This window comes from Papilio xuthus, unplaced genomic scaffold (assembly GCF_000836235.2).
Source record: "Papilio xuthus unplaced genomic scaffold, Pxut_1.1 DF825946.1, whole genome shotgun sequence".
NCBI lineage: Eukaryota > Metazoa > Arthropoda > Insecta > Lepidoptera > Papilionidae > Papilio > Papilio xuthus.
In genome coordinates, this window is record NW_013532703.1 from 11,557,688 (window position 1) to 11,582,658 (window position 24,971).

A 24,971-nucleotide genomic window follows, 5' to 3' on the forward strand; every position below is an offset into this window, starting at 1 on the left:
CAGCAACTTCGCTAGGCGTATTTGAGTCGGAAAAAAAGCATTATAATCATAATAATAATATTTATTTATTCTCAATACAAGTTTCACAAACAAATACAAATATATAAGTATATTCAAACACAACTTTATTGTTACATATTCGTGATTTTTATGATCCTAAGTTATGTAAGTATTAAACAGAGCTATTATAAAATACAAAGCAATAATTTTCTATATGCTAATATTTATTTATAACTAGTCTGACATGCAAAATTATGCTTCTTTACATTATAAAGCTATAACATCTATATAGCAAAGGAAAAAAAATATATACCAAAATCATATACCAAGCAAAAACCTTTCCATCCGTAGATCAGTTGGCAAAAACATATACTTTACAGATTATAGTCAAACTAGGATACCAATGGCCTAATACTCGTGGTATTTGTGACAATCGCTTTTGCATCGTCAGTAATATCAAAATTAGATTTTTGGTGTACTTTAGGTACTAATTTTAATACTATTAAATTATTCAAACTTTCGTGAGACATTATACTAAACTGATATATAAACACGGCTAAACACTCACGTATATACGTCCGGTGGCGGCACCGACTAGTTGTTATTATACACTGTAAAATTTTTCACATGAGGAATACTTGGTTACAAACCCTAGACGTTATGTTATAAGAGGACTAGACCATAGGTGGACTATTTCCATATTATATGGGGTGTTCACATATAACTAGTACTGGCGGAAGGCCCGTTTAATAAGATACACTAGCGATGTCAACCGGTTTAACTTTAAATTGAACACGCCTGCATCCCTTAAGTTCACGTTACGTATGTGAATATGCAAGTAATGCAACACTCGTAAAAATAAAAAAATAAACTATTGTGAATTTTTTTTATTATTGCAGAAATCTTAATGTTTCATAGTATTTATAGCGAGTTGCCTAATGGTGATTCATAATGTCGTCATGAAGTGAAAATCTATGCGTTCGTCGCCAGTAAAGCAGGACCGCGGCCGCGCACAGCAACAACAGCAACACCACCGACACCGCGCTCATAGCGACCATACCACCGCGTAGACGACTTTCATCTGAATCAAAATTATAACATCCAAGCATAATCATACAATGTCGTAAATTCAACGTGATATATCCTGACCTGAGGCTAAAGCAGAAGGCCTAACAGGAATATTCGTCAGATCGTTTTAGTAAAGTCAACCACAAAATCAAAATTTGTGCAGCACCCCTACCGGGCGTATCGTACAATAACATCTCATCATGGGCGTCGCCAGGGGGACGGGGCAATGTGGGAAGCTGTCGAGAATTGAATAAATATAAATTAGATATATAAACTATTTTTCGCCCGACACACAAACCACGTTGTATGCAACGATGATACGAAATTCAGCAAAATTCCCGTCAAAATGTTTTCTTCTTGAGCCTCTGTTATGTCATTTACAGCCAGATATTAAAATAACTAAGTTTTACCTTTTTCGGTAGTGAATTGTTCCGAATGCTCTCTGCTATTCAGTAAGTTTGAAAGGTTCGGCAAATACTTAAGCCAAAACGCTACATCTCTAGATGCAGAAAGAGAGTTATGGTCGTTACTCAATCCTTCGCGAATTTCTTGAACGTACGCATTTCCCACTTTATATCTTTCCCATCCATCGTTTGCATCCGGATATCTACAAGATAATATTTTAAACAATCAAGTGAAAAAAAAAAACAATTTAAATCGTCAATTGTTAGTTATAAAGAATTTGTACCCAAATCTAACGAAGTTCGCAATGTATTTTCGAAAAATAGATGATATACGTTTTTCGCTATCAGTAGCAGGTCTTCGAGCTATTTGAAGCATTAATGCATCTCCCAGAAGTGCAATTAAATCGGCTCCATGTACGGCTCCTATAAATTCAAAAGATAAGGTAATGAAATATAATTTCAATCAGAAATTTTTCATTTAAATACTTATTTCTTAAGTAATGACTATTGAATATCGGTACTCAGTATTCACTTGATTATAAGAATCTTCACAATGTTTTAGAAGAAGCTCGTAGTAAGTATACCTGTGAAATTGAAGTGTCGCCCTTGTATGTCAACTTGAGAGGATTGAGTGAAGCGGTACACATAGATGCGCATAGCTCGTCGCGCCAGCCGCGCCGCCAGCAGCGCACCGCCCGCGCCCCACCTCGCGGAAGTTTCCATCCGCGCAAGACCCTCAACTGCAGCAATCGTCTCTTTTTCCACCTCGTTTCTTGTTTGCGCTCCCCAAAACTCCCATCTTATTGCTTGTATTAGCTTGAAAAAAGTCTTTCTTAATAATTCTATAAGCATTTGATATACAAAAATGTTTTATATAAAAAAAAATGAATTTAATCTATTTTGTTATTTATAATACCATCGACAACGCTTCTTCTTGCAATGAAAGCAGGCGCAATGTTTCCGGTATAGCCTTTGTAGTTGCGTATTCAAAAATACGCTGCGGTCCCTCTTTCATTAGATCTTCATAGTAGTGATCTGTGGGCATTAGATTATTAATAGACTTGACCTTTGATTGTTGTTTTTCTGCTATAAAATATTCCAAAACAAACCATGAGAGTTGATTGCTTCAAGGTTGGTAGTACCCATGAGTATATCAAGTTGAATGTTTGACATTTTTGATGACGTTAGAGCTTCCGCCACTGAGACCGGTAAATATTGTTCCGCATCCGGTAAGAAATTATCGGATATAGGCTGCAAATTATTGAGCCAAGTACTATTCTAAAATAAATTAAGTATATTATTAACAGCATAAAATTGAAGTTAATAACAAAAGTTAATGTATTTTAAGAAAAGTCTATATTTCGTACCAGCGTTGCTGAGACGATATCAGTGACGGAACGGGATCGCATGCAGTATAAAATGTCTCTGTCAGTTTTACCCGAGCAATCCAGAGCCTTAGCGATTGCCCGAGATATTCGTTCAACTTCTGAAGCATTTATATTCAATTCTTTGTCAACCGCACGCCAAACGTTTCTTGGAGACATAATTATTGCTCTGTGGAATAAACCTGTCCATGGATTTATTATTAGTTTTCCAAAAATAATTAAACTCAGTTATTTCAAAACATTTGCATATACCTGCGGATCGCGGCGATACGATATGGTGTAAAACACAATCAGCGCCTGCGGAATGACCGACGAGCGTGATTGCGTTCGGGTCACCTCCGAAGGCGGCGATGTTCTCTCGCGTCCATAACAACGCTAGGTACTGGTCGAGAAGGGCTAGGTTACCCCTCGCCGCTACCGAGTTCAGCGTGAATAGGGACAATAAATGTAGGCGGTAATTGACAGTGATCACAACTACACCCTCGGACGCCAACTCTTGGCACGGTAATGTGGCACCGCCTCGTAACCATGTTTCGCTATACAGCAGTACCATTACTGGAAGTAATTTCCCATCTACTCGCTACCTGAAAATATTATTGGTGCTAAATGTGGTACATATTATTAATTATAATTTGTTCTAAACAGGTCAATGTTATAAGCCGCCCATTAGCCTATGCGAATAAGCGCAAATAGAAACTGTTACGTAGGCGATATCATAACAAAAACTCTCAAAACCTCACCTTTGGTGCAAAAATATTGAGGAACAAACAATCTTCGCTGTAGTTTTCGGCGTCCAAATTTTGTTGGGGGCATCTGGGCGGCATACGATGAGCAAAGAATGTGCGTCTCCAGCCCGGGTGGCGTTCAGGCGCCTAAAAGTGTCATACTTATTTCTACAAAATCAAAAACAACTGGACTTTCTCCTCCAATGAAATCACAATAGTTTATAACTTGAAATGTAAAAAAATTGTGTTAAAATAAACTTACTGAAAATCTGAATCGACCAATAGGCGCATTCGCATAAGGGATGCCGTAAAAAATTTCCACAGGCGTAAGAGAAGATTCAGTATACACCTTAATCTGTAATAACTATAGATGTAGCACAATTTTTTTTAATTGAAACAATTAAAACAAAATCATACTGATAATCTCACCCCCACAATACGCCCTTGTGGTATATTTGCTGTTGGATCCTGAGCACAGACACGATAAATTTGTAATAAAATGGAACAAATAATATAAAAATACATGTTTTAATAAATTGCAATGATTCCCGCGGAGAGGAAATGTTGTATAGTACATTACGCGGCCAAACTAAATGGCACAGTCCATCGCTATTCGGAATAGTTCCGTAGAGTACATGAATTTGACAATGCGATGCTCCAGTCCATGACGAGAGCAGTATAATAGGGCGACAGTATAATGCCTGTGGTGATTGTTCTAAATTCATTGGCAGTCTTTTGTACACAGGTGAAAATATATTCATAACGTCATTGGGACATTAAGCTACGTCAAGCATAACCGCCATATCCTGTAATTTATAAAAGTATAATTCGCCGGGTGACGAAATATTGTTGGCAAAAATAGCTGAAATGTTCGTACATTACAATTGTTTTACTCAAACTGTTATAACTGTGTCTTACCTCATCACCTGAATAGAATAAAAATAAAATAAAATATTGTAGACAGGCATTGTTAACCCTTTGAGATAATTTATTCGAACCTCGATGTGTTCAAAACTCTGCTGTGTTACTCTGTTATTTTCTCAAATAATTATTTACCCAAAATTTCCACAGCTAAGCCATTCACTATTTGTTCGATTCAATATAACAAAATTTTACAAAAGACACAAATAATTGCGTAATAAGTACATTTTATACAAATGTAATAAAGGATAAAAACATAACACGAGTCAAAAGTTAACAAACTACAAATTTCTCAAAATTAGCACCGAAACCGTACACTACAAAAAGTCAAACTTTTACGGTCCCATATGCTAAATCCAATTTCTTTAACAACATTTTATAATAGTAGTTCATTGGTTGATTGTTTGCGAAGCCGATGGTCGCCAGCATGAGGCCGTAGCCGAGGAGTATCGACATCAACTTGTGTCTAGTCAGCCACTGCCTCAGACCGCCTCCTGCAAACGTTATGGAAAACAATAAAAATAGCCTTACAAATGTTACCATTTTAACATTTAACAAACATTTTACCGTTTCTGTTCACACTGGTCGTGCTAAACCTTATGGAGGTCGGCTGCTTAGCATACACCAGCAGGTAACGTAATCTAAGCAAATCGCTGTTCATCACTAAATAGTGATTCAGTTTTGGATCGGGCGTACTTCCTATGGAAATCTTATTTGCATTTTGTGTTATCCCATCACCTGAAAATCAGAAAATATTCGAACTGTAAATAGTTTAAACAGTGTTCTCTTAAGAACGAGTTGATTTGCTGTTCTTTAGTTTAGATTTCTAACTGGACCTATAATACTACTGAACCTACACTAAAGGACTCAACAAAGTAAATCACAAATGAGACTAAGCTTGGCAGTTTGAGTTATAACTCTATAATAGATGATAATGGCACTGCTATTATCATCTATTTAATATTAAAAACGGCAGCCTTAAACACAAAGTATGTACATAAATTTGCGATACATAAAGGTTACACTTATAAATGCAAATATTACGAAACCAACACACCTTCGTCCGAGACGGGCTTTTTGTAGTTAATCCCGTCGGGGGTATCGATGACTTCGCACAGCGCGACGCAGGACAAGTGGCCGCCGATGGTGCTCGCCCCCCAACCGAACCCGCCGTGACTGTGCGGCAGCGTTATATTTAGATCGGGAGACAAGTAAAAACCAGTACCCAGCGACGTATTCTGTAAAATTACGTTTTTCATATTCATTATACATACAAATTTTATTGAAATAATTTTCAAAGTTAGTTACAAGGGAAGACCTTGGCCGTTTGTTGATGAAAACCAAAATGCAACATGTTGTAAATATTTTCCAAACGACTTCCATGAAAGGCGTAAAATGTTCTATAGTTTTTGGACATGTCTTTCCATTTTGCCTCTGCGTGTGATGTTTTCGAATTGTGCACCTGAAATATGTATTGGGGCTGCGGCGCCACTGATGAGTTTGTATTTGCAAGAATTGAATTATGCTGGAATTTAAAACAAATTAAATAATAGGATTATCAAAATTACTGCTTCAAAAACGTAAACAAAAATAATATTAACATACCAATTCTGACGGTACAGTCTTTAGGCTTGGTTCTTTTAACCTGACGAGTACGTAAAACAATAAATCTATTATATCGCTTATATTTGTTAAATTATCTATATCGTCCAACTGTTGTAGGAACAGGTCGAGTGCCGGCACGTCGGTTAAAACATTCAACTGCAAGAATAGAAACAAATATAAACTTGCGTTTTAACATTTCAATTGAGTAGTAAAAATAAACAATTTGATTTACCAATTCATCCATATCCTTGACGCCTTCTTTCATAAAAGCTGGAGGAAACGGTCTCAGACAACTTTCGTATCTGAAACTGAATGCGGCGGCCACAAATAGACTCCATTTGAAATCTGCGGCTTTGAAATCCTTCTCTAAAACCAACCTATAAAAATATGTTTATATCGTTTACTATAATTTTAACTTACAAATTGAAAGTTGGGTAAGATTAAAGCACGCGTTGGATGTGAATCTATCAACATATAGATAGATGGGGTCATAAAACGCGCGTTTCTAGATCGCGTCCATCAACGCGCCGAGTATACACCAAGTGTATTATCAGTTGTTATTAACATATTGCTAAAAATAGTCCTTTTTATTTTCCGTTTTACCTTAAATGAACAGCTTTTTTCTCTAACGTGTCCAATTTCGCCTGAATGACGTCGGATATCGCCTCCGACCCTGTTGTTCCATTACAATTGGTCGTAGAATCCGAAAATAACTCTGGTTCACCATTCATTTTTGATTTTTTTATTATTTACATAATTTTGAATAAACAAAAAATATATTTGACAGATCAGATTGAATAGCTTGATATTAATATAATGTCAAAATTTGAATGCAAACAATAGAACATGAAAAGTATAAATTAAAAAAAGGATTATTGTGACAGTGCAACGAAAGAAAATTGAACCGACCACGTTAAAAGATATTAAATTCTTTTTGTGTCTTTAAATTATTTTTTTAAGCAAAACGGTTTTAGAAATAAATTCAAGTTTAATAAACAGCAATGTGACTCATCTGCCTTTGGATAAGGAAAAAAATCACCACGGAACCATAAATTTTCCTGTCAGCAAGGGAAGACACAAATAGGAATGGATTGGACAATATAAGGGTATAGTAATGTTTATTTTACATATGCACGCATAGTATTATAAATAAATACTCGTTAATATATGAAATAAAATTCGCCGTAACATATTTCTTGACCATAAGTTATGTAGCAACTCTTAAGAATCAGATAGGGGAGCAACGCCATCTGACGGTTATAAGCCGCACATTTGATATGTATGGTGTGCACGACTTCAGATTTTTTTTCATCTGCACAATGTTTAAAATTTCTTCACACTAAATTATTTACGTCCATGGAAAATAAAAGCAATGTTAAAGATCATGTTCCTTATATTTAATGAAAAATCTTTTACAAAATTGAGATATACCTAATTTTGATTGGATACAAATTAATAAAAATTTCGTAATGGAGAAAATATTCGTAAATGCATTACTTACATAAAAATATTGCTACATATATAATAAAATAAACTTGAAAAAATTGAAAACTAAAAAGATTTAAAACAACATTTGTCAAAAATCGTGTTCTATAACTATATGTATTTATTAATACAGCACTAAAATTACAAGTTAAACCTATACAATGCACCTTATATTGATATTTCGTGATGGAATGTTTCCGAAAACATATCCAAGGTGCAGAAACAATATTTTTTTCGATCAGTACGCACAAATCACACACGCAGTGGTGGCGTGGGGCGTGTGCGCGGGGCGCGGCGGCGGCGGGGGCGTGTGCGCGGGGCGCGGCGGCGGCGGGGGCGGGGCCGCGCGCAGCGCATTACGCTAGCAGCATCGAGTCAGCTCAGCTGCCAATATCATCTCTAGAAATAAAAAAAATAAGTATAAATTACTACAATCATTTACATTAAATGTTTATATGTTTATACATAAAAGATTGTTATGTATGTCTTTTTAAATACGATACATTAGGTACTTAACATTTGACTGATGCTAAGGATAATAACTAGTATAGTTAATACTATGTTAATACATTTTACATATCCGCAAAGATATGTGATTTAAACATTTGATTGAATTTTAAGGAGCTACTTAAAAACAACGACATTCGTCGTTATTAAAAGATAGGATTAAAAGATATATGAAATCGTCTACATACAGAGTACAAATCAAATACTATTTCTTATTTATACATACTCAAGGCACCTTGAAATAACTTTGCTCTCACCTACAGCAGAGTAACAACGTTAATTTAAAATGTCTGCCTTTTACTATTCTAAACATATATAGGTAAATAACGACGCTCAGAGATTAAATTAACTTATTTGAATTACATCAACATGTATTATGTACTTCAGGCATGATAATTTAAGACTACCTATGTTAATATATCGTAAAATTAAACTATCTCAACGACTGAGTTTGTTCAAATAATACTTCGGAAACAGAACATCAAAAAAATGTACACTTTTGACTTGTCAAACAATCACTACCGACGAGGCAATAAAGTCTCATAACGAACGTTTCATATTTACATAGAGCATGTGCTATTCGAAGTTTGAGTTGAACATGTTAATGTTGAGGTCCTCGAAGGTGGCCTGGCCCGAGTCGAGAATCTGCAGCATGTCGGAGAGCTCGTGCGGCGCGTGGCCCGCCTCGCCCGCCGCCACGCCCCCCACCGCCGCTCCGCCCACGCCACCCACGCCCCCGACGCCGCCCTGCCACGACCACATGCCTGCAACCACACCACCATCTTCTACCAACAAATGTAACACAAAAACACATTACACTTCCATTATACTTTCTTTTATTTCAGTAGTTTAGTTTTATTTTTTAAAATGATTGTTGTATTCTGATATTTAGTTCTTTATTGCAACACATATTACATAGTTCTTTCACTTTGTGCTTGACATTTCCATACCAAAACACGTAATTTTTTCTCAGATACCCATATAAGTATATATATATATGAAAAAGTAAAAGCAGATGATTACCGTGTGTGGGATGAGTGGGGTGCGCCGGATGGGCGTGGTGGTTGTGGTGGTGGTAGTGTGCGGCGGGCGGTAGGTAAGCAGGCGCGGGCGGCGAACGCGCCGGGCTGCCGCCGCCTCCACCGCCACCCCCCGCCTCACCGCTGTAAGCGTAGCTCTCCCCGCTCGCGCCACCACTCTGTTATCATTGTACATGGTATTGAACGCGACGAATTACAGTGAATAATGTTATAAATGAAATTGTATATTGATGTATGGTTACTGGTCTAAGTGTGGTCCACGTGGTGTGTGGCGGCGTGTTAGCAGGGCGGTGCGGCGAGTAGTCCGGCGCGTAGTGCGCGTACGCCGCGCCCGCCGCGCACACAGCACCCGCTCCGCCCACTCCACCCACTCCGACCGCAGCCTCGCCCGGCGAACGCGCACTCACACCACCGCCGCTCACTAAACAAATAACAAATCTTTAAAAATTTATTAAAGAAAACATTATTTCATCATCATGGAGGTAGTAATATTGAGTTAATAAATATTGTATATTTTGAATGTACATATGTATGACGCACCGGGCGGCGCGTGGTGCTGCTGGTGCATGGCTGGCGGGGCGGCGGGTGCGGGCGCGGGCGCGTGGTACACGTCGCGCTGTCGCAGGTGGTAGTCGTAGCTCTCCTCCGCCGCCTCTCCGCCTCCAGCGCCGCCTAATGAACGGCTGCAAGCAAAATTTTTTTTTTTAATTGCAAAAACTCGTTTACAGGCTTTGCGATTCTTGCGGGTTTTTCTACGCCATACTTACTTTGCAAGAGTATTTGTGCAGACGATGTACTCGACTTCATCATTATATGGGTTGAGGAAAGCAAAAGCTGATGTCCTCAGCCAGATCCATTCCCTACTTTTGGTCCGGAACCGGTACATTAATGATATAATTTGTCCTTTGAGCTTTAGAACTGGAAAAAAAAAGAAATTATATAACTTTATTTCTAATACTAGGACTCTGTATAAATATACAGAATATTTAAATAAAGAGAATAATAAAATGTACGGTTACCTTGGTCGAAGTTATCCCGCATGTGTTGTTGGTCCTCGGGGTGGTAGAAGTCGTAGCAGAGCTTGCCGAGCAGATCGGCGGGGGCGTGGCCCACCACTTGCGCGGCACGCTGGTCCGCGAAGGTAAAGCGCCCGTCGGCCGCGTGCCGCGACACGAACTCCGCGCCCCCGCATCCAGCGCCCTCCGCGTTCGTCGGCGTTGACGTCACCTGCACCCACACATAAATCACATTAAATTACAAATACAGCCTGAAAGCAAGTTTATTTCCATGTTTGCAAAGTTATTACTAAAGTAATCGAAGTTAACACTTATATTTTAAAGAGTAAAAAGGCAATAAATACTTGTATATACCTGTAACCGTCCAATAGCGACGAGACAACAATGTGACGCGTGCAGCTCATCTTCCACTGGCCGATCCATCTGCATACCTGGAAACAGATCTGATGTCCCAAAATACATAAAATTGTGTTTTTAATGATTTAAAAACAAAATTTTTATATATTTACCAAAAGTACTCTGTACTAAATATATTTTAAGAAATATTTAATTATTTACACAATTCAAATAAGTAATGAATAATTTAATATTTTCTTTGTTCTGGATCTCGCACGTGAAGGTATTGCGGCCAGATGGTTTACCTGTCGGCGGCCAGTTTTTGATGTAGCCGGTGCAGTGGACGACGGCGTAGTTGTGTCCGTCGTGTGAGGGGCCGAGCGAGTTGCGCGCGCGCAGCCGGCCCACGTGCGCGTCGCCCGCGCCCGTCCCGCCCACGCGCATACGGCAGATAAACCCACGTCGTGAGCCCATCACTTGACGCATCGACGCTGTAAAAATACAAAGCTTACAAAGCGCCACAAAAAAACTTTATTATTAGAAATATCGTGAGTAAAAAAGTTATACTTACATTGATGGCCTTCTTTTTTAACAGTGCCCGTTTTTAAATCTAAAATACGTCCCGTGTTCTGTGGTTCTTGTGTGCTTAACTGTTCCCGGACTTTTTCTACGTCATCGGGATGCACTTGGTCGAATAGACATGACGAATACCATTCACCCTGTCGACAAAAACTCCCTATTCAAAGAATTGCTGTACACCACCTAACCTAAGATACAGTCAACTTTCAAATGTTACATTATTTATAAATAATATACGTACCTGAGAATAATTAAGTACTGGAGCTATACTATCACTAACATATATAATACGTCCGGTGTCGCAACTAACGACAAATAAAAAACCATCTGCTGCTTCTAATATTAGGTGCTTCAATTCTTGATCAGTTAAAAACGACGGTTTGTATGTGCCGTCGGTGGAGGTATTTCCTGTACCTAAAAATAAAATTGTAGAATGTATGTAATAAAAGAACATTGCCAAATAACTCAGATTTTTAAGCAGAATGTGGAGAGAGCCTTATTAACCATATTGAGCTCCAGAGAGCGGAAATCACTCTGGCGTCTTTAAAAGTAGTAGGTCCCATTGGATGCCCTTCACCACACCTGACCCCTTGCACCTCTGGGTTCAGACGACCCTGAACGTGTATATGTTTATTTCGGTTAAGTAATAATACTTGACTTTATTATAATGCATACCTCTGAGTGCTTTCATATGTGCTACTGCCATACGCAGTATGGTGAGTTTGTCGGGTTTGCGGGCGAGGGCGGAACATGTTGGAACCATGTCAGATAGTTCCGTGATATATGCCGTCATCTTGTTCCTGCGCCGGCGCTCAATCTCGCAGTGATTTTCGCGACTGAAATTAACATGTACATAGAACTTATAAGGCAAGTTCTTAAAGACTTTGGCTCTTTATACATCTTAAATGTACAAAAACTATAAAATATCCTAGGAAAGCTTTAACTCATTGATTCTTTATGATGTCTTTGTTGATTAAAAGTAATGTCTTTCTTAGTAATTTTATGCTATAATAATATTCGATAGATCTTAATACTGTCATAATAAATTGAAAATCGCTTATAAGCTATATGATTTTTGTAGACAAGTTCTACTTGTTTAAAAAAATGTTTATAAAATACTTATTATGATAATGTTAAAACGAATTCCGTATCACAAGTTGTTTGAAAGTCTGGAAGATGGCAATAACATTACCATATCTTAATAAGTCCCTAAATTTTAAGAATGTTATTTAATAAGCTATGTCAAAAAACGTACGCGTATAGCGTGATAAGACACGCTTCCAATCATTACACGGTTACTAACAATGAATGACTAGCTTATGGGAAAAGTTAATTGTATAATAAAGACCTTGCCAATAGCATTTACTTAATTATAAAAGTGTTACATGAGAAAAATTTTATGCACTACCGCTGTAATAGTGTGCCAGACGACAAATTCGTCGTCACAACATAAAATTGTAGTTTAATGCTCGTTTTACCTAACTAGAGATTAGAGAGTAACCTAGTTGCAATCTAAATCAGCGCTGGAATACAACTCACTAGCGTCAATCGTCATGTCATTCCAAATGTTGGAAGAGCTGCTCCTTTTGATTGCAGTACGGTCCTGACCTGAGCTTAGCCAGTGCAATTCCAAAGATAACAAAATAATTGTATAGATTGCCTTATTTTTATATGGATTGAAAATAGAGCCAACAAGGTGACATTAGAGACTTTCTATGTTTTTGATATGTCAGTTTTATTTTTTGCGGTTTTTTAATGAAGATGTTTTCTGAAATAACTATGCCTGCATTAGGGCCCCGAGGCCGGAATGTATGTACAGCCGGAAAGAAGCGATGTTCAAACTCACTGACACTGTAGTCTTGGCGATTCGATAGATTATACTGGACTGAATTGATGGAAACACTTTTGTCAAAGCAGTTCATCCCAGTCTAGCGCTATTGGGTTATTTAACTGAAATAATTTAAAAAGATATAGAAATACTAAAATGTTATGACGATTTAAATACTATGTGCGACGTCGCATATCGTTTTAACGCATCGTGTGAAAGTCGCAAAATCGAAAAGAACGTAGAAACGGAATGTTGTTGACCATACCAAACATACGATTCGTTAATTAATGAAGCGCAAATAATATTACGGATCCGATAGAATGATTAAGTGAGCTACTTCGCTATATATCGTATTGGTTTATTTAAATCAGATTTTTTACAGAGAATTATTTTCAATCAATATGCATTTAAATATAAATGCTGATATGAATGATTATACATTGACCTATTATCATATTGTTTATTTAGCTTGTCCATGGAAAACCATTTGCTGACAATGCTAAATGCATTTGCACTGCACTTTGCATATATTCAAAATAATAATTAATAACTTTGGCAAATATTTTATTGAAATAAAATAATTATTACTTATCTATATGATATATAAAATTTAATTTTTTGTTTGTAAGTATTGAATACGTTCTTAAACTACCGAACTGGTTTGAAAAATTCTTTCACTTTTAGGAATATATACTGTCCTCAGGCACTGTGTCAGGACAACGGCTATATTTATTACTAGACTAGATTTTTGTTTAATTTCTTTTCGAGGAAGTCGCGGACAACTGCTAGTCTGTGATAAATAAATTACAAATTACATAAATTACAGAGTTAAATATTAAAATACGTACCTAGCGAACCTCTCTTTGTCTTGAATATTGTCCTCCTCCATCCTTGTGTATTTTCCACCACTTGCGTCGTCTTCATCGGACCTGATGAGAAAACCCAAATATTAATTTAAATAAAATCTATTAATTTTCTAAGCCTACTGTTTTTCAAATAATCAATTTAATTACCAAACAAAATAGGCAAAGTGAAATAAACTAGCCACATATAGATTTCTTTGAATTCACTTTGTAATCAACATTCTCATAACATATAAGTTTTCAGACAGATCTTAGCTTAGAAAGTAATAGCAATGTTATTAATCAAAATGTTTAATATCTTATTAATATTAACATTTTGTGACGGTATTTATTTTAAGTTCATGACAGATGTTTTCTTTTAAACATATCTGGCCTGGTGAAGGTTTATGTGATATTCATCATATTGATATTTGGTGTCACCTTATTCATTATGTAAAATAATTTATTACATAAATTAAGTCAAATTTTGACATAAACCCAAAAATGGTCCCACTAGAAATAATGTAAAAAATACTAATTATGAGAAAATTTTCAAAACATTTTTGATGTGTTTATCCCTAAATTCCACAGACAAAACGAAATTGGTTACATCATAATGTGAATTTAATTTTTTCTAATTCCCAAGGGTTCTCTACTGTTTTTTATAACTGAAAAAGTACTTTTAGTGTTTCTGTTATATTGATACACACACACACATTTAATAGTTTCATTAAGATTTGTGATGATCCTAGGAAAAAACTATGTTTTTATTGCTTAGTAAGTAACTCCCATAACAAAACATACCTTTGCATACTTTTTATTACGGTTGTTACATTGATTTAAATAAAATTCACGAATCTACTATAACATGAAGTGAAATATAAAATTCTTGAATTCTCTAAAAAAATTTAGTAGATAAATTTGTTGTCTTACCCAACACTGCCAGCACGGCGCTTTTGTATGTCTTTTGATGGGTCAGCCCCTATAAAAATTGCAATAAGCTTTTTTCTAAAAATATTCTAAATTACAAATTAAATTCATGTCATGCAAACTAAGGTTTCAAAAGTTTTAAAAACTATTACAATACTTTTCTAACATATGAGAGCTGTTGCTACTACTTGTTTGTGTTAAACTTGTCCATGATATTTTATTAATCTAACAATGCATGTCTACAAATTTTCATTGATATGAAAATTTTGATTAAGATTTTAAAAAATTAGCATGTTAACTGAAAAAAGACACACATGCCAATCAGAAACAAATATGCAGAAATCATACACTATTTCTAAACAATATTACACTACAATAGACACTATTTAATCTCTTGTTCATCAAGGTATTTTCTGAATTGATGTAATTACTGTTTCTTGTGGGTCAATTCCGTTTAGCAACGCGTCACGCGGAACGACGTCAATAGAAAATAGGTCGGAGTTTCTCTGCTTATTGTTTATCAACAATCTGATTAATTCAAGCTTATTTTAAATAAACTTAAAAGTTCTTTCAAAGTAATAAATAATATACTTAAAGAAACTATATTTTTAGGATATACTCCACTGCAACAAGTAAAAGCACCAACCGGGGATAGTGGGAGCCACGGCAGACATCGGTCAATAAATTCATCTGTCCACGTTATTTTATTGCTAGACAATTATTTAATATACAATTAAATAACACAAATCAACACCAAAACGTAAAAAACTTGTGTTTATCGTTAAACTCTTAAAACAACACAAACGCCATTTTTCAATAAAGATGACATGACATTGCCACCTAAAGAGAATACTTCCATAACCTTTGTGTCTTTTTATCGCGCATGTTTTGATTTCTATTATAACATTAATGGCCCAAAATATTTTTTATAGATTTAACTCAATAACATTAGTATATATAAAATTAATTATTTACAACTTAACATTGTACTTACCGCAATAACATGATAAATGACCAAATTAGGATTAAGGTAATTCAAATTTGCAGTAACATGATCATCGTAAACTTAAAGATGGTAAATTAAACTACCAATATTGTTTCAAACAATTTAAGAAATAATGTACAAAGTTGTATTAATTTTGTTTGCGTTTGGTAAGAATAATACATTTTTTGCATATTTTTATTAAGACAGTAAAATGAAACAAAATGTCAAAACTTTCTGTCATCACTGTCACTTTGAAAGGTGTAAAATATATAAAAGAATAAATGAGATTATATTTTTAATTATTAGTAGTTAATAAGAAAAATAATAAATTGTGTAAAGAAAAGTTGTGAAAATTAAAAAACCTTGTTTTTACACGATCACCTAAGATAAGCCTTAACCATGGCCAAATCGGCTCAAGAATTTATTCAAAGTTCTTTTTCGCCCATTATTGCGGTATTATGCAGTCCAAAAGTGAACAATTTAGTTTCCAAAAATAATTTGACGTTTTCTGAGCTGCTACAACCTTTTGCATCAATGGACTGGGAAGGTATGTTGTTATCTACATTTACATATCCCTTCACATTCATGTTACACTGTTAATATTTTGTTGTTATGTTTTATACTCCAGTTCTTTCTTCTTAATTATTCAGCCACTGGAGCTCTGTCTAAGCTAACGCTAATAAACTCATGCTGCAATATATTCAATTCTGTTCAGTAAGAATATTTCACCAGAATAGGTTGGTTTAAGGCTGTTTTTCTTATAGGAGAAAGGACACGGTAAAGTTGCTGTGAATTTCGAGTATTATATCAATTTTATGTTTTTTTTATTTTATAAAAGAATTAAAGATTTAAGAGTAAAATTTTTAGAAATTCCCATTTTTAGGTCAATTTCGAGAACCTGGAGGAAGTCTTTGTACTGTTAAAAATTGGAAACTAATTATCAGAGATGTCAATTGGAAACCTCTCCAACCCACAGAAGCAAGAAGACAACTAAATAATGCAGTTTTACATAATTTTGATGATAAAACTAGTACTTTTGAATTTGGTATGAATACTATTTATGAAACAAAATTTTTACTTCAGCATTATATTTATATTTTCACTATTTTTACAGATGGACGAAGATTTGATGTTCCAAAATTGACACCTTGGTTTGATGCTTGGAGAGAAACATATCTTGAGGTGCAGTTCCCATCAGATCATGAATTTACAAAACATTTCTTATCCTGCATAATTGTCGCCACAACATTAGATGAAAATATTGTGGACACATATAATCAACTAAATCAACAATATGCACAATTACAAAATGTAGCTCCACCAAAATTACCCAAATGGTTTAATAATGGGGTTTTAAAAAGTTATCTACTCCTTCATGATGTATCAACAGTATCAAAAGAAAAGTATGTTTCAATTCCTAAATGATTTTAAGAATTTGACAAATACTAATATTATTATTTTTATGTATTTCAGAGCTGATGCCACATTTGAAACAGTTAAACAAGCATTTGGTACAAGCAATTGTTTTATGTTAACCATAAACTCAAAAAGTTTATCCGATCCAAAACTACTCACAGATTATTGGGCTCAATATATTACAAGATCAATGGAATCCTATGTAAACTAATTAATATTAGTTATTTATAAAATAATGTTTTAATTCAATTTATATATTAATGTTATTGTTATATTTTAGAGTGAAATGTCATCACCTGTGAATGTGACAACATTTGAACCACAAGCTGCTCTACCTCAAACAAACATTGTAACACCTGGTAAGATATCACATTAGTAATAAATACACTAGTGTGTTTCTTACAGAAATCGGATATGACGGCTGATAGAGATGTATAGAGGATTAGTACATACTGTGCCGACCCTCAATAGGGATAAGGGCAGGTTGATGATGATTTCTTACAGAAATCATATATACAAAGCTCCACATTAATTTTATATTAAAACTTATGATTGAAAATCAACAAAAATATGTAAAAAATTTAAAACATATTTGAAAGTGATCAGACATTATTATGTAATACTGTTTATGTCTTTACGGTAATTGGGCAAGATATAGCAATAAATAATGTATAATAAATATTAATATTTATTATTGCTATAATTATTTTTTTGTAATACTTTTTTTGCATCAAATGCAGCCAAAGTGTTATCAGTATTTCTCTAGTAGTATATTATACAAAGTTTAAAAATAAATGTATTTTATTATTATATTATAGAAGATAAACCTAACATTGTGATAACATCAACACAAGAAGGTGTGCATCCATTAACTGCTACTGAGAATGATGTTTATGATAATGCAAATAGCTTGCAGGTATTTATAAAATAAAATATAACTTATTACTGTTAGCTGTATATTCTATGATAATTTTATGAGCAATAAAAATTAAATACTTTTTAGACCTATTCATTTTCTGGCAGTTCAGAAAGTGTCAATGTAGCAGGAAAGGGTGTAGATTACTCTAATGAAGTACATGGAGCTGCTTTAAATACGAATGATATTGAAGCTATTAAGAAATTTCTGCAGGAATACGCATCTAAAGCTTTATTACCTTATTTGGAAAAACAAATTTCTCAATTATCAGAAGTGGTAAGTTAAGATTTGAAAGATAACGTAATTAAATTATTCCGCTCACAATGTTCGTCTGGTGTCAGCACTGTTTAGTTTCCAGCCCATCAGGGGCCCTTCATGATAAAGAAACTAGTTGGTGACACTGGACTTACACATGAGAATATCTTAGCCGTTTATATACTTAAGATTATTAGTTAGTGTAAGATAATTAAATATAATTACTGTAATAAATGTCTCAATTTGATTTTTTTTTAATTTCAGGTAGCTAATAGAAAAGGCGTTAGTAGATCATTATTGTCAGCAACAAAACGGTGGTTTGCTACTGGAAAACCTGGAAATACTACTGGAAATAATACAGTTATGTAAGTCTTAACTACTTATTACATAATTTTCATTAATTAATGACTCTATTTATATTTCTAGCCAAGACATTCCAGCTGTTCTATGATCCTTAGCTAAAATTATACTACATATTTACTAGTACAAATTAGTCCAATCTCACTTATTATGTAACTTTTAAACAAGACCTACACTGTTATTAACCAAATAATAACTTGTACTACTTTTAATTTAATTAATATGTTTTACAGATATTCAAGTGATTGCCCTGAACTACAATTACGGCGTTTGGGCGACCTATGGTTCTTGTGTGGGCAATGGCAGCGGGCCTTCGACGCCTACCATACTGCCAAGAGAGAGTTCTACGCGGACAGCGCTTGGCTTTGCTATGCGGGGGCGCTCGAAATGGCCGCCATCAGTGCCTTCATGGCGGGAGAGGCCAATCGCAAGACGCACGGTTACATGGAGGAGAGTATTGTCACTTATCTCAATACATGCAGGTAAATACTACGGCTGTAATTTATGAAGTTAACATAACATTTCTGCAAACTTTTAGTAATAATAACTCGTTCAGGATGGTGCAGTATGCAGTCAGAGCAACATTACTCTCCGCCTTATGTTTGATAAACTCGGGACTTCACGGAGAGGCTGCCAAGCAACTGATTCGTATGACTTCAGAAGACAGCGACCTCCGCAGCGCAATGCTACTAGAACAAGCTTCCCTTTGCTTCCTATCAGGACCCGGTACGAAAGCCATGTGCAGGAAGTACGCGTTTCATATGGTGCTCGCGGGCCATAGATTTTCTAAAGCGGGCCAGAAAAAACATGCCTATAGATGTTATCATCAAGCCTATCAAGTAAGAAAAAAAGGATAAGTTGTAAATCAGATGTTGATTTCTGCCTCATCATGTGGAACATGCGTTATGTTTTTTATTTGTCAGGTGTACACGGGCAGCGGTTGGCGGCTGGCGACGGATCACGTGCAGTTTGCGCTGGGCCGGTTGGCGGGCGCGCTCAAGCAGGCGGTGGCGCCGCGCTGGCTGGCCGCGCCGCTCGCGCCATCCTCCCCTCAACCGCCCCCACAACAGGCCGCCTTCCTTCGCGAGTATATGCTGGCACACCAGGTAAATATCACAATTGTTAACATAACATGTACTATTAAAACATTCTATAGCTAACACTCTAACTGGTTTCTAAACACTAAAAGAATAGTTTACTTGAATTTGCGGACAGCAATGGATCGAAAGTTCGGATGAGTTTGGTGGCAAGCTGCCGGTGGTCCCGGTGCCGCTCGTGGTGCGCGGCGAAACGCGCGTGTCTTGCGCGGGCCCCGCCCCTCTCGCGGTGGCAGGCCGCGTGGCTGCGGGCGCGCCCCCCTCCGCCCCGCACGCCGCGCGCGTCTGGCACCGCCTCGAGGAGATGCTCATACAGGCGGCACAGGGCGCGCCTCCCATGATATTCAAGCCCACAGTTGATTTGTACACCGAGGACACAGATGCTAACCCTATTGTACCCCAAGGAGGTTCGTCGACACAGATGTTAACCTTTATCTTTTGAATATTTAAAATGTTAAATAATAACACCATTATTGCTTTTTCAGAACCGATACAAGTCACTATAACTTTAACAAACCCATTGAAGATACCGTTACTATTGAAAGACCTGGAATTGCTTTGGCAATTTATACCGAATACAGAAAATACCAATGTTCCTAAAGACATTCTGGATAATGAGCCTTTCGTAGCATCGGGCCGCACTTTGGATAGTAATGTGATATCTAGACAAAAAATTCAGGTGTCTCTTCTTGAAGGGGAATGTAATAAACGTTTAACTTTCTCGTTAACTCCATTGCAAGTTGGTCGATTACATATAAAAGGTTTGGCATACAAGTAAGTAATTGAGTATAGTATATTTTTTTTTCTTATTGAATTGTCGCCTCGTGTGTGTCAAATCTTTTTACACAATTATATAGCAGTAAACAATTTATTATATTATTCTATCTATATACATATTGAAATATGTTTGATAAATATTAAGGTTAACAAATACTGGAGAGGATGGTAAAGAAAACAATAACAGTATAGTTATCATGGGAAAATTGGAATTATCTACTGCTGGAAATGACGCTGACAAGCGTTTGCAAATTATGGTCATACCACAAGCTCCCTGTTTGCAGGTTATCATTTGTCTATTGTCATTTTTTATTTGCTAACTTAATAGATTGATTTAAGCTTTAATCCCAATATAAAAATAAATAATTTTTTTTTAAGAATTATATGTTATACAGTAATTTAAAACTATTATTTTTGTTTTCTAAATAGATGACATTTTCTGAGATAAATCCGGAGGTTATAAGTGGGGAGTTGAGAACGATAGACGTGGAATTTCGTAACGTGGGCCCGGTGGAGATGAAGAATTTATACGTGGCCGTGTCGCACCCCGACTGCCTCAGTCTGGTGACGGACGAGCCGAGCGACGACTTCAGTGTATTGTATGAAGAAAAATATCAACAACCACCTGTATATCAAGGTCAGTTATATTTCACATCTGAAGAAACTACTCAAATTTTTGTTACTAGAAGCTTCATAATAAAAACTGTATAGCTCTTTATGTATAAATATAATGACAATGGCTTGTCTATGAAATATCGGGATAAAATAAAAATCATGTTTTGGGTACTTAATGTATTTGATTGACATATAATTTTTTTTAAATTTTTTGTGTATCTGTCCGCTACCCGCGATCATTCCGGCTACTCTCCGGAACGGTTAGGCTGATTTTGACGGGACTAGCACAGAAAGTAGCTGATGTGTGCGGAAGAATTGTAGGCGACATTTTTTCTTTTTTTTCCATTATGCCATGACAAAGTCGCGGTCTATCGCTAGTATTAAATAACCGTTTTATTTGATGTTGGAAAAATGGCACACAGACGAACGTGCAGCGCGTGCGGGCAGACGGGCGAATGCGGTGCGGCGTCACACGCGGCTTGTGAGTCCGGCGCTGGGCGCGGCGGCGAATGTGCGCGCGCGTCTGCTGCTGCGACCGCGGCAACGCGTGCCTGCACTGCGCCTTCTGGCTTACTACGAGACTACGCTGCCGCAGCGCCCGCACAGGCTGCTCAGGCACGAAATGCGACTACAGCCTATGGTACCATTACTTTTTGTATTCACAGATATGCTAATTAAGTAAGGGATACTTCTTATTAAGTGATTTAATAAAAACTAAAGGGGGGGGGGAATGTCTGCAACTAATATTTTTTTTAAATTACAATGTCTGTCGCAGGAGGCGATTGAAATTCAAGTCACACCGAGAAGAAGTTTAAACAAATCTGATGAAGATATGGTAGAAAATATGAGTCTAGCTGTTGAAGTTAAAAATGTTTGCAAGGAAAATAATGAAGACATAGCTATAGAAGTATTGGAGGTTTCTTTGATAAGTCAGCAGTGGACTTTGACCGATTTTATCGCCGCTCCTAACATGGACGCCGCTTTGATACCTCGAGAAAGGATCCATTACGTTTTTAAAGCCAAGAGAATATTCGCAGTATCGGACAACAGTAAAGTCGAGTGTTCCCATATAAAAGTTGCAGCGAAGCGATGCGAAGAAACCGATGCAGATGTTAAATCTTTGCCGTACTCAAAGTTCCTAATGGATTGCCTACCTTCTACTGACGATTTGACTGATCCGAATTACTCAGAAACTGAAACAAAGCGGGACGGGTTGATACAATCGTTGCTCGTTGTAAGATGGAAGGCGCACGATAAAGTTAAAAGTAGAACAGCACTGGGACAGCACTGTTTGTGGATTAATTGTTTTTCTAAAGCCTTGTCGCAAGAAAAAGAATTATCACCCGAACTGCCGATACAGTTGGATGATTTGGAAAGCAAAAACTTCAATGAACCGAAAGATAAAAGCGACTCCAATAATATAGTCCTTTTCAGGTTGGAACATTCCAATTACGTCAATCATAACTTTAAGCAACGAAAGTTGTGCATGATACCGATTGTCATAAATATAGTCAACTGTTATGGAATACCGGTCTCTGTGTTCATAGATATGACAAAACAACAAAACAGGTAACTTTTTAAATTATGTTAACACATACCATAGGATGGATGTGTATTACAAAAAACTGTAGTAGTAACAGTAGAAAAAAAATCCATTGTTAGTTAAAATTACTTTATAATATAGAAGTGGATTTGGTAGAGAAGGAAAACATAAGAAGGGGAAATATCCTCTTTCTGCGCAGAATGCAGATGTCCATGGGCTGCGTTCGCTTTGCTTTTTTCGTCAATTCTGCGAATTGTTATCTAAAAATGTAAATATTTCAGGGAATCAACAAGTGAATTAGGTTGGGCGGGAGCTTTAAGTGCTGGTCCTGATGTGGAGTCAAAGAGTTTGGGAGTGCATGTGACGTTGCAAAAGTTGGAGTCGCGGCGCGTGCACGTGCTAGCGCTGTGCGCCGCGCCCGGGACCTACGTGCTCGGCTCCGCGTTCACACTCACCACCTCCTGCGGCCTCGGCACGCACGCCACAACGCACTTCTCCAACAACACCTCGCTTCTAGTCGTCAGACAAGCAGCTTAGACTCTATATGCTCGCTACCTCTATACATCTATACTCTCTACGTATGTAGCATCGAGGAAAAAATCATGTTTGTGTTGCTGATAAGGAAAAACCAATATTGAAAATTTGGGTCTGTTTGTTCACAAGAGCGCGTTTGTTTCGGGTAATCTCGAAACGGCTAGCCGATTTTGACGGGATCTTCGTGAGAAGGTAGCTGATGCACTCGGGTATTTATAGGCTATTTTTTTAATTCTGCACTGACGAAGTCGCGGGCAATCGCTTGTTTGTTATAAATTTATAGAAATTTATTCATTTCAAGGTTTATCTAAATTCTTTTCTTCCAAATCCATGACTTTTGTCTATCAATTATACAATTAAATAAAAATAGTTTTTTTTTGTAGAGACATTGATAATGATCATTTATGTTTAAATTTTAAAAAGCACTGCATAGTTGAAATAACATAAAATTATATTTATGTTATATTCCACATATGTAATTCATAAGTGTGTAATTCTGTTACGGGCATTCCACTTCAAAAAGTTGATTTTAATATAAACTTGTAACAAAATGTAAATGAATTTGTGACAACATTTATTTATTTGTATTTAATAGCGAGGCAAAGAATATAAAATTGTTATAAATTATTATTACATGGTTAATTGTAATTAAACAAAAAATCATATTAATATGTCTTACTTATTCTGTAAAATAATTTAATATCACTTTTTTGAAGACGCATGATTAGCATATTGGTTGTCGATTTGTGTATGCTGAGAATTGTGTTTCATATAAAATAAATATTATTTACATTTTATGTATTCAAAATTTCAAAGAAAATTGTTATACATTTTATAACTGCTATAAACATAATATCACAAATATTGAATTTCAGTATAAAATCAAGTATGTAGTAAGTGGCTTCATACTTTGCTAGTGTATTAAATGATCTATGTTTATGTAGTATAATGGCATCTTGGAAATCAAGATTTTACATTTTATTGACAGGTATGAAAACATATATATTAGGTGCGCAACTAAGTTCTCGCTTTTTTTTTATATAAATATAACTTTATTATTAAAAAATGGTTACAAATGAATCATTCAAAGTATTGCCCATCACTAGACACAACTTTTTCCCATCTTTCTGGTAGAGCTTGAATACCTTGACGCCAGAAGTGTTCGTCTTTTGAGGCTATCCACAAATCAAGCCATTTTTTGATGTCTTCATATGAGTGGAACTGTTGATCAGCCAGGCCATGGGCCATCAAATGGAACAAGTAAAAATCGGATGGCGCAATATCTGGGGAATATGGCGGGTGGGGTAAGACTTCCCATTTGAGCGTGCCCAAGTAGGTTTTAACAGGCTTGGCAACGTGAGGCCTAGCATTGTCATGCAGTAAAATCACTTTTTGTGCCTTTGCTCGTATTCTGGCCGTTTTTCGCGCAGTGATCGGCTCAATCGCATCAATTAAGTTCGATACCGTTCCCCAGCGATGGTTTCGCTCGGTTTCAAGAGCTCATAATAAATAACACCGACCATGTCCCACCAAATGCACAGCATAACCTTAGCAGCGTGAATATTCGGCCGAGCCGACGACGTAGAAGCATGCCCGGGTAATCCCCAGGATTTTGGGTTGCTGTAATGAATCCATTTTTCATCACCCGTCACGATGCGATGAAGAAAACCCTTTCGTTTTTGCCGCTGGAGCAGTTGTTCACAGGCGAAAAAACGACGCTCAACGTCTCTTGGCTTCAACTCATAAGGAACCCAAGTTCCTTGCTTCTGAATCATCCCCAACGCATGCAATCGCTTTGAAAT

At 36.4% G+C, this 24,971-nt stretch overlaps 5 protein-coding genes across 12 annotated transcripts in view; 2 read left to right on the forward strand and 3 right to left on the reverse strand.

The window, feature by feature from the left end:
* Positions 1-560: 560 nt before the first annotated feature.
* On the reverse strand, positions 561-4,434 carry LOC106124897 (carboxylesterase 5A). 3 transcript variants are annotated; one of them, XM_013321910.1, is made up of 11 exons: positions 4,012-4,434; positions 3,845-3,937; positions 3,598-3,729; positions 3,110-3,437; positions 2,840-3,039; positions 2,582-2,750; positions 2,389-2,507; positions 2,057-2,288; positions 1,757-1,895; positions 1,479-1,675; positions 561-1,081 (listed from the first exon to the last, which is right to left on the reverse strand). In XM_013321910.1, exons 1-11 carry the CDS (start codon positions 4,105-4,107, stop codon positions 936-938), a joined length of 1,851 nt encoding a protein of 616 aa, XP_013177364.1. In that variant the 5' UTR covers positions 4,108-4,434; the 3' UTR covers positions 561-935. The 3 variants fall into 3 exon arrangements, with proteins under 3 accessions (XP_013177364.1, XP_013177365.1, XP_013177367.1); XM_013321911.1 differs by having other exon boundaries at positions 3,598-3,743; positions 3,845-4,086; XM_013321913.1 differs by lacking the exons at positions 3,845-3,937; positions 4,012-4,434 and having other exon boundaries at positions 562-1,081; positions 3,110-3,441; positions 3,598-3,690.
* A 276-nt stretch (positions 4,435-4,710) lies between these two features.
* On the reverse strand, positions 4,711-6,922 carry Parp16 (Poly(ADP-ribose) polymerase 16). The gene is made up of 7 exons (XM_013321914.1): positions 6,712-6,922; positions 6,341-6,485; positions 6,109-6,264; positions 5,822-6,028; positions 5,561-5,741; positions 5,071-5,241; positions 4,711-4,997 (listed from the first exon to the last, which is right to left on the reverse strand). The coding sequence occupies exons 1-7, from the start codon at positions 6,837-6,839 to the stop codon at positions 4,831-4,833; spliced, it is 1,155 nt and encodes a 384-aa protein (XP_013177368.1). The 5' UTR covers positions 6,840-6,922; the 3' UTR covers positions 4,711-4,830.
* Positions 6,923-7,529: 607 nt separating this feature from the next.
* tgo (Aryl hydrocarbon receptor nuclear translocator homolog tgo) lies at positions 7,530-15,795 on the reverse strand. Of its 6 annotated transcripts, none has more exons than XM_013321701.1 (15): positions 15,666-15,795; positions 14,675-14,723; positions 13,748-13,828; positions 11,747-11,907; positions 11,313-11,485; positions 11,064-11,211; positions 10,798-10,983; positions 10,511-10,599; positions 10,160-10,367; positions 9,908-10,058; positions 9,666-9,823; positions 9,383-9,561; positions 9,124-9,298; positions 8,665-8,885; positions 7,530-7,992 (listed from the first exon to the last, which is right to left on the reverse strand). In XM_013321701.1, exons 3-14 carry the CDS (start codon positions 13,786-13,788, stop codon positions 8,677-8,679), a joined length of 1,878 nt encoding a protein of 625 aa, XP_013177155.1. In that variant the 5' UTR covers positions 13,789-13,828; positions 14,675-14,723; positions 15,666-15,795; the 3' UTR covers positions 7,530-7,992; positions 8,665-8,676. The 6 variants fall into 6 exon arrangements, with proteins under 6 accessions (XP_013177155.1, XP_013177151.1, XP_013177152.1 ...); XM_013321697.1 differs by lacking the exon at positions 15,666-15,795 and adding an exon at positions 15,318-15,523 and having other exon boundaries at positions 7,531-7,992; positions 8,669-8,885; XM_013321698.1 differs by lacking the exon at positions 15,666-15,795 and adding an exon at positions 15,318-15,523 and having other exon boundaries at positions 7,532-7,992; positions 10,511-10,587.
* Positions 15,796-15,944: 149 nt separating this feature from the next.
* Positions 15,945-23,762, forward strand: l(3)76BDm (trafficking protein particle complex subunit 8 homolog l(3)76BDm). Its single transcript, XM_013320307.1, has 18 exons — positions 15,945-16,203; positions 16,540-16,701; positions 16,771-17,059; positions 17,130-17,274; positions 17,353-17,431; positions 17,891-17,988; positions 18,076-18,264; positions 18,508-18,608; positions 18,837-19,085; positions 19,160-19,442; positions 19,527-19,709; positions 19,819-20,107; positions 20,186-20,474; positions 20,623-20,761; positions 20,907-21,114; positions 21,515-21,732; positions 21,868-22,661; positions 22,917-23,762. The coding sequence occupies exons 1-18, from the start codon at positions 16,056-16,058 to the stop codon at positions 23,170-23,172; spliced, it is 4,119 nt and encodes a 1,372-aa protein (XP_013175761.1). The 5' UTR covers positions 15,945-16,055; the 3' UTR covers positions 23,173-23,762.
* Positions 23,763-24,048: 286 nt separating this feature from the next.
* Positions 24,049-24,971, forward strand: part of CkIIalpha (casein kinase II subunit alpha) — a 6,690-nt gene continuing 5,767 nt past the window's right edge. The window contains exon 1 of the mRNA XM_013321271.1: positions 24,049-24,157. Coding sequence (XP_013176725.1) covers positions 24,118-24,157 — 40 coding nt within the window. The 5' untranslated portion in view covers positions 24,049-24,117. The remainder of the gene's footprint in view (positions 24,158-24,971) is intronic.

Bases quoted from the DNA above. Each gene is read 5' to 3' on its own strand.
- LOC106124897 (XM_013321910.1), bottom strand. From the start codon at position 4,107: ATGTATTTTTATATTATTTGTTCCATTTTATTACAAATTTATCGTGTC. The intron at 2,289-2,388 runs GTATTATAAATA...ACTTTTTTCAAG, and splicing joins AAGAAGAAGCGTTGTCGATG to CTAATACAAGCAATAAGATG. The intron at 1,676-1,756 runs GTACAAATTCTT...ATTATCTTGTAG, and splicing joins GCGAACTTCGTTAGATTTGG to ATATCCGGATGCAAACGATG.
- Parp16 (XM_013321914.1), bottom strand. From the start codon at position 6,839: ATGAATGGTGAACCAGAGTTATTTTCGGATTCTACGACCAATTGTAAT. The intron at 6,486-6,711 runs GTAAAACGGAAA...ATATTTTTATAG, and splicing joins AAAAAAGCTGTTCATTTAAG to GTTGGTTTTAGAGAAGGATT. The intron at 4,998-5,070 runs GTAAAATGTTTG...TAACGTTTGCAG, and splicing joins GACCAGTGTGAACAGAAACG to GAGGCGGTCTGAGGCAGTGG.
- tgo (XM_013321697.1), bottom strand. From the start codon at position 15,345: ATGTCTGCCGTGGCTCCCACTATCCCCG. The intron at 14,724-15,317 runs GTTGGTGCTTTT...CAATTTTTATAG, and splicing joins CGTGGCTCCCACTATCCCCG to GGGCTGACCCATCAAAAGAC. The intron at 13,829-14,674 runs GTAAGACAACAA...TTTTCTCATCAG, and splicing joins CGCCGTGCTGGCAGTGTTGG to GTCCGATGAAGACGACGCAA.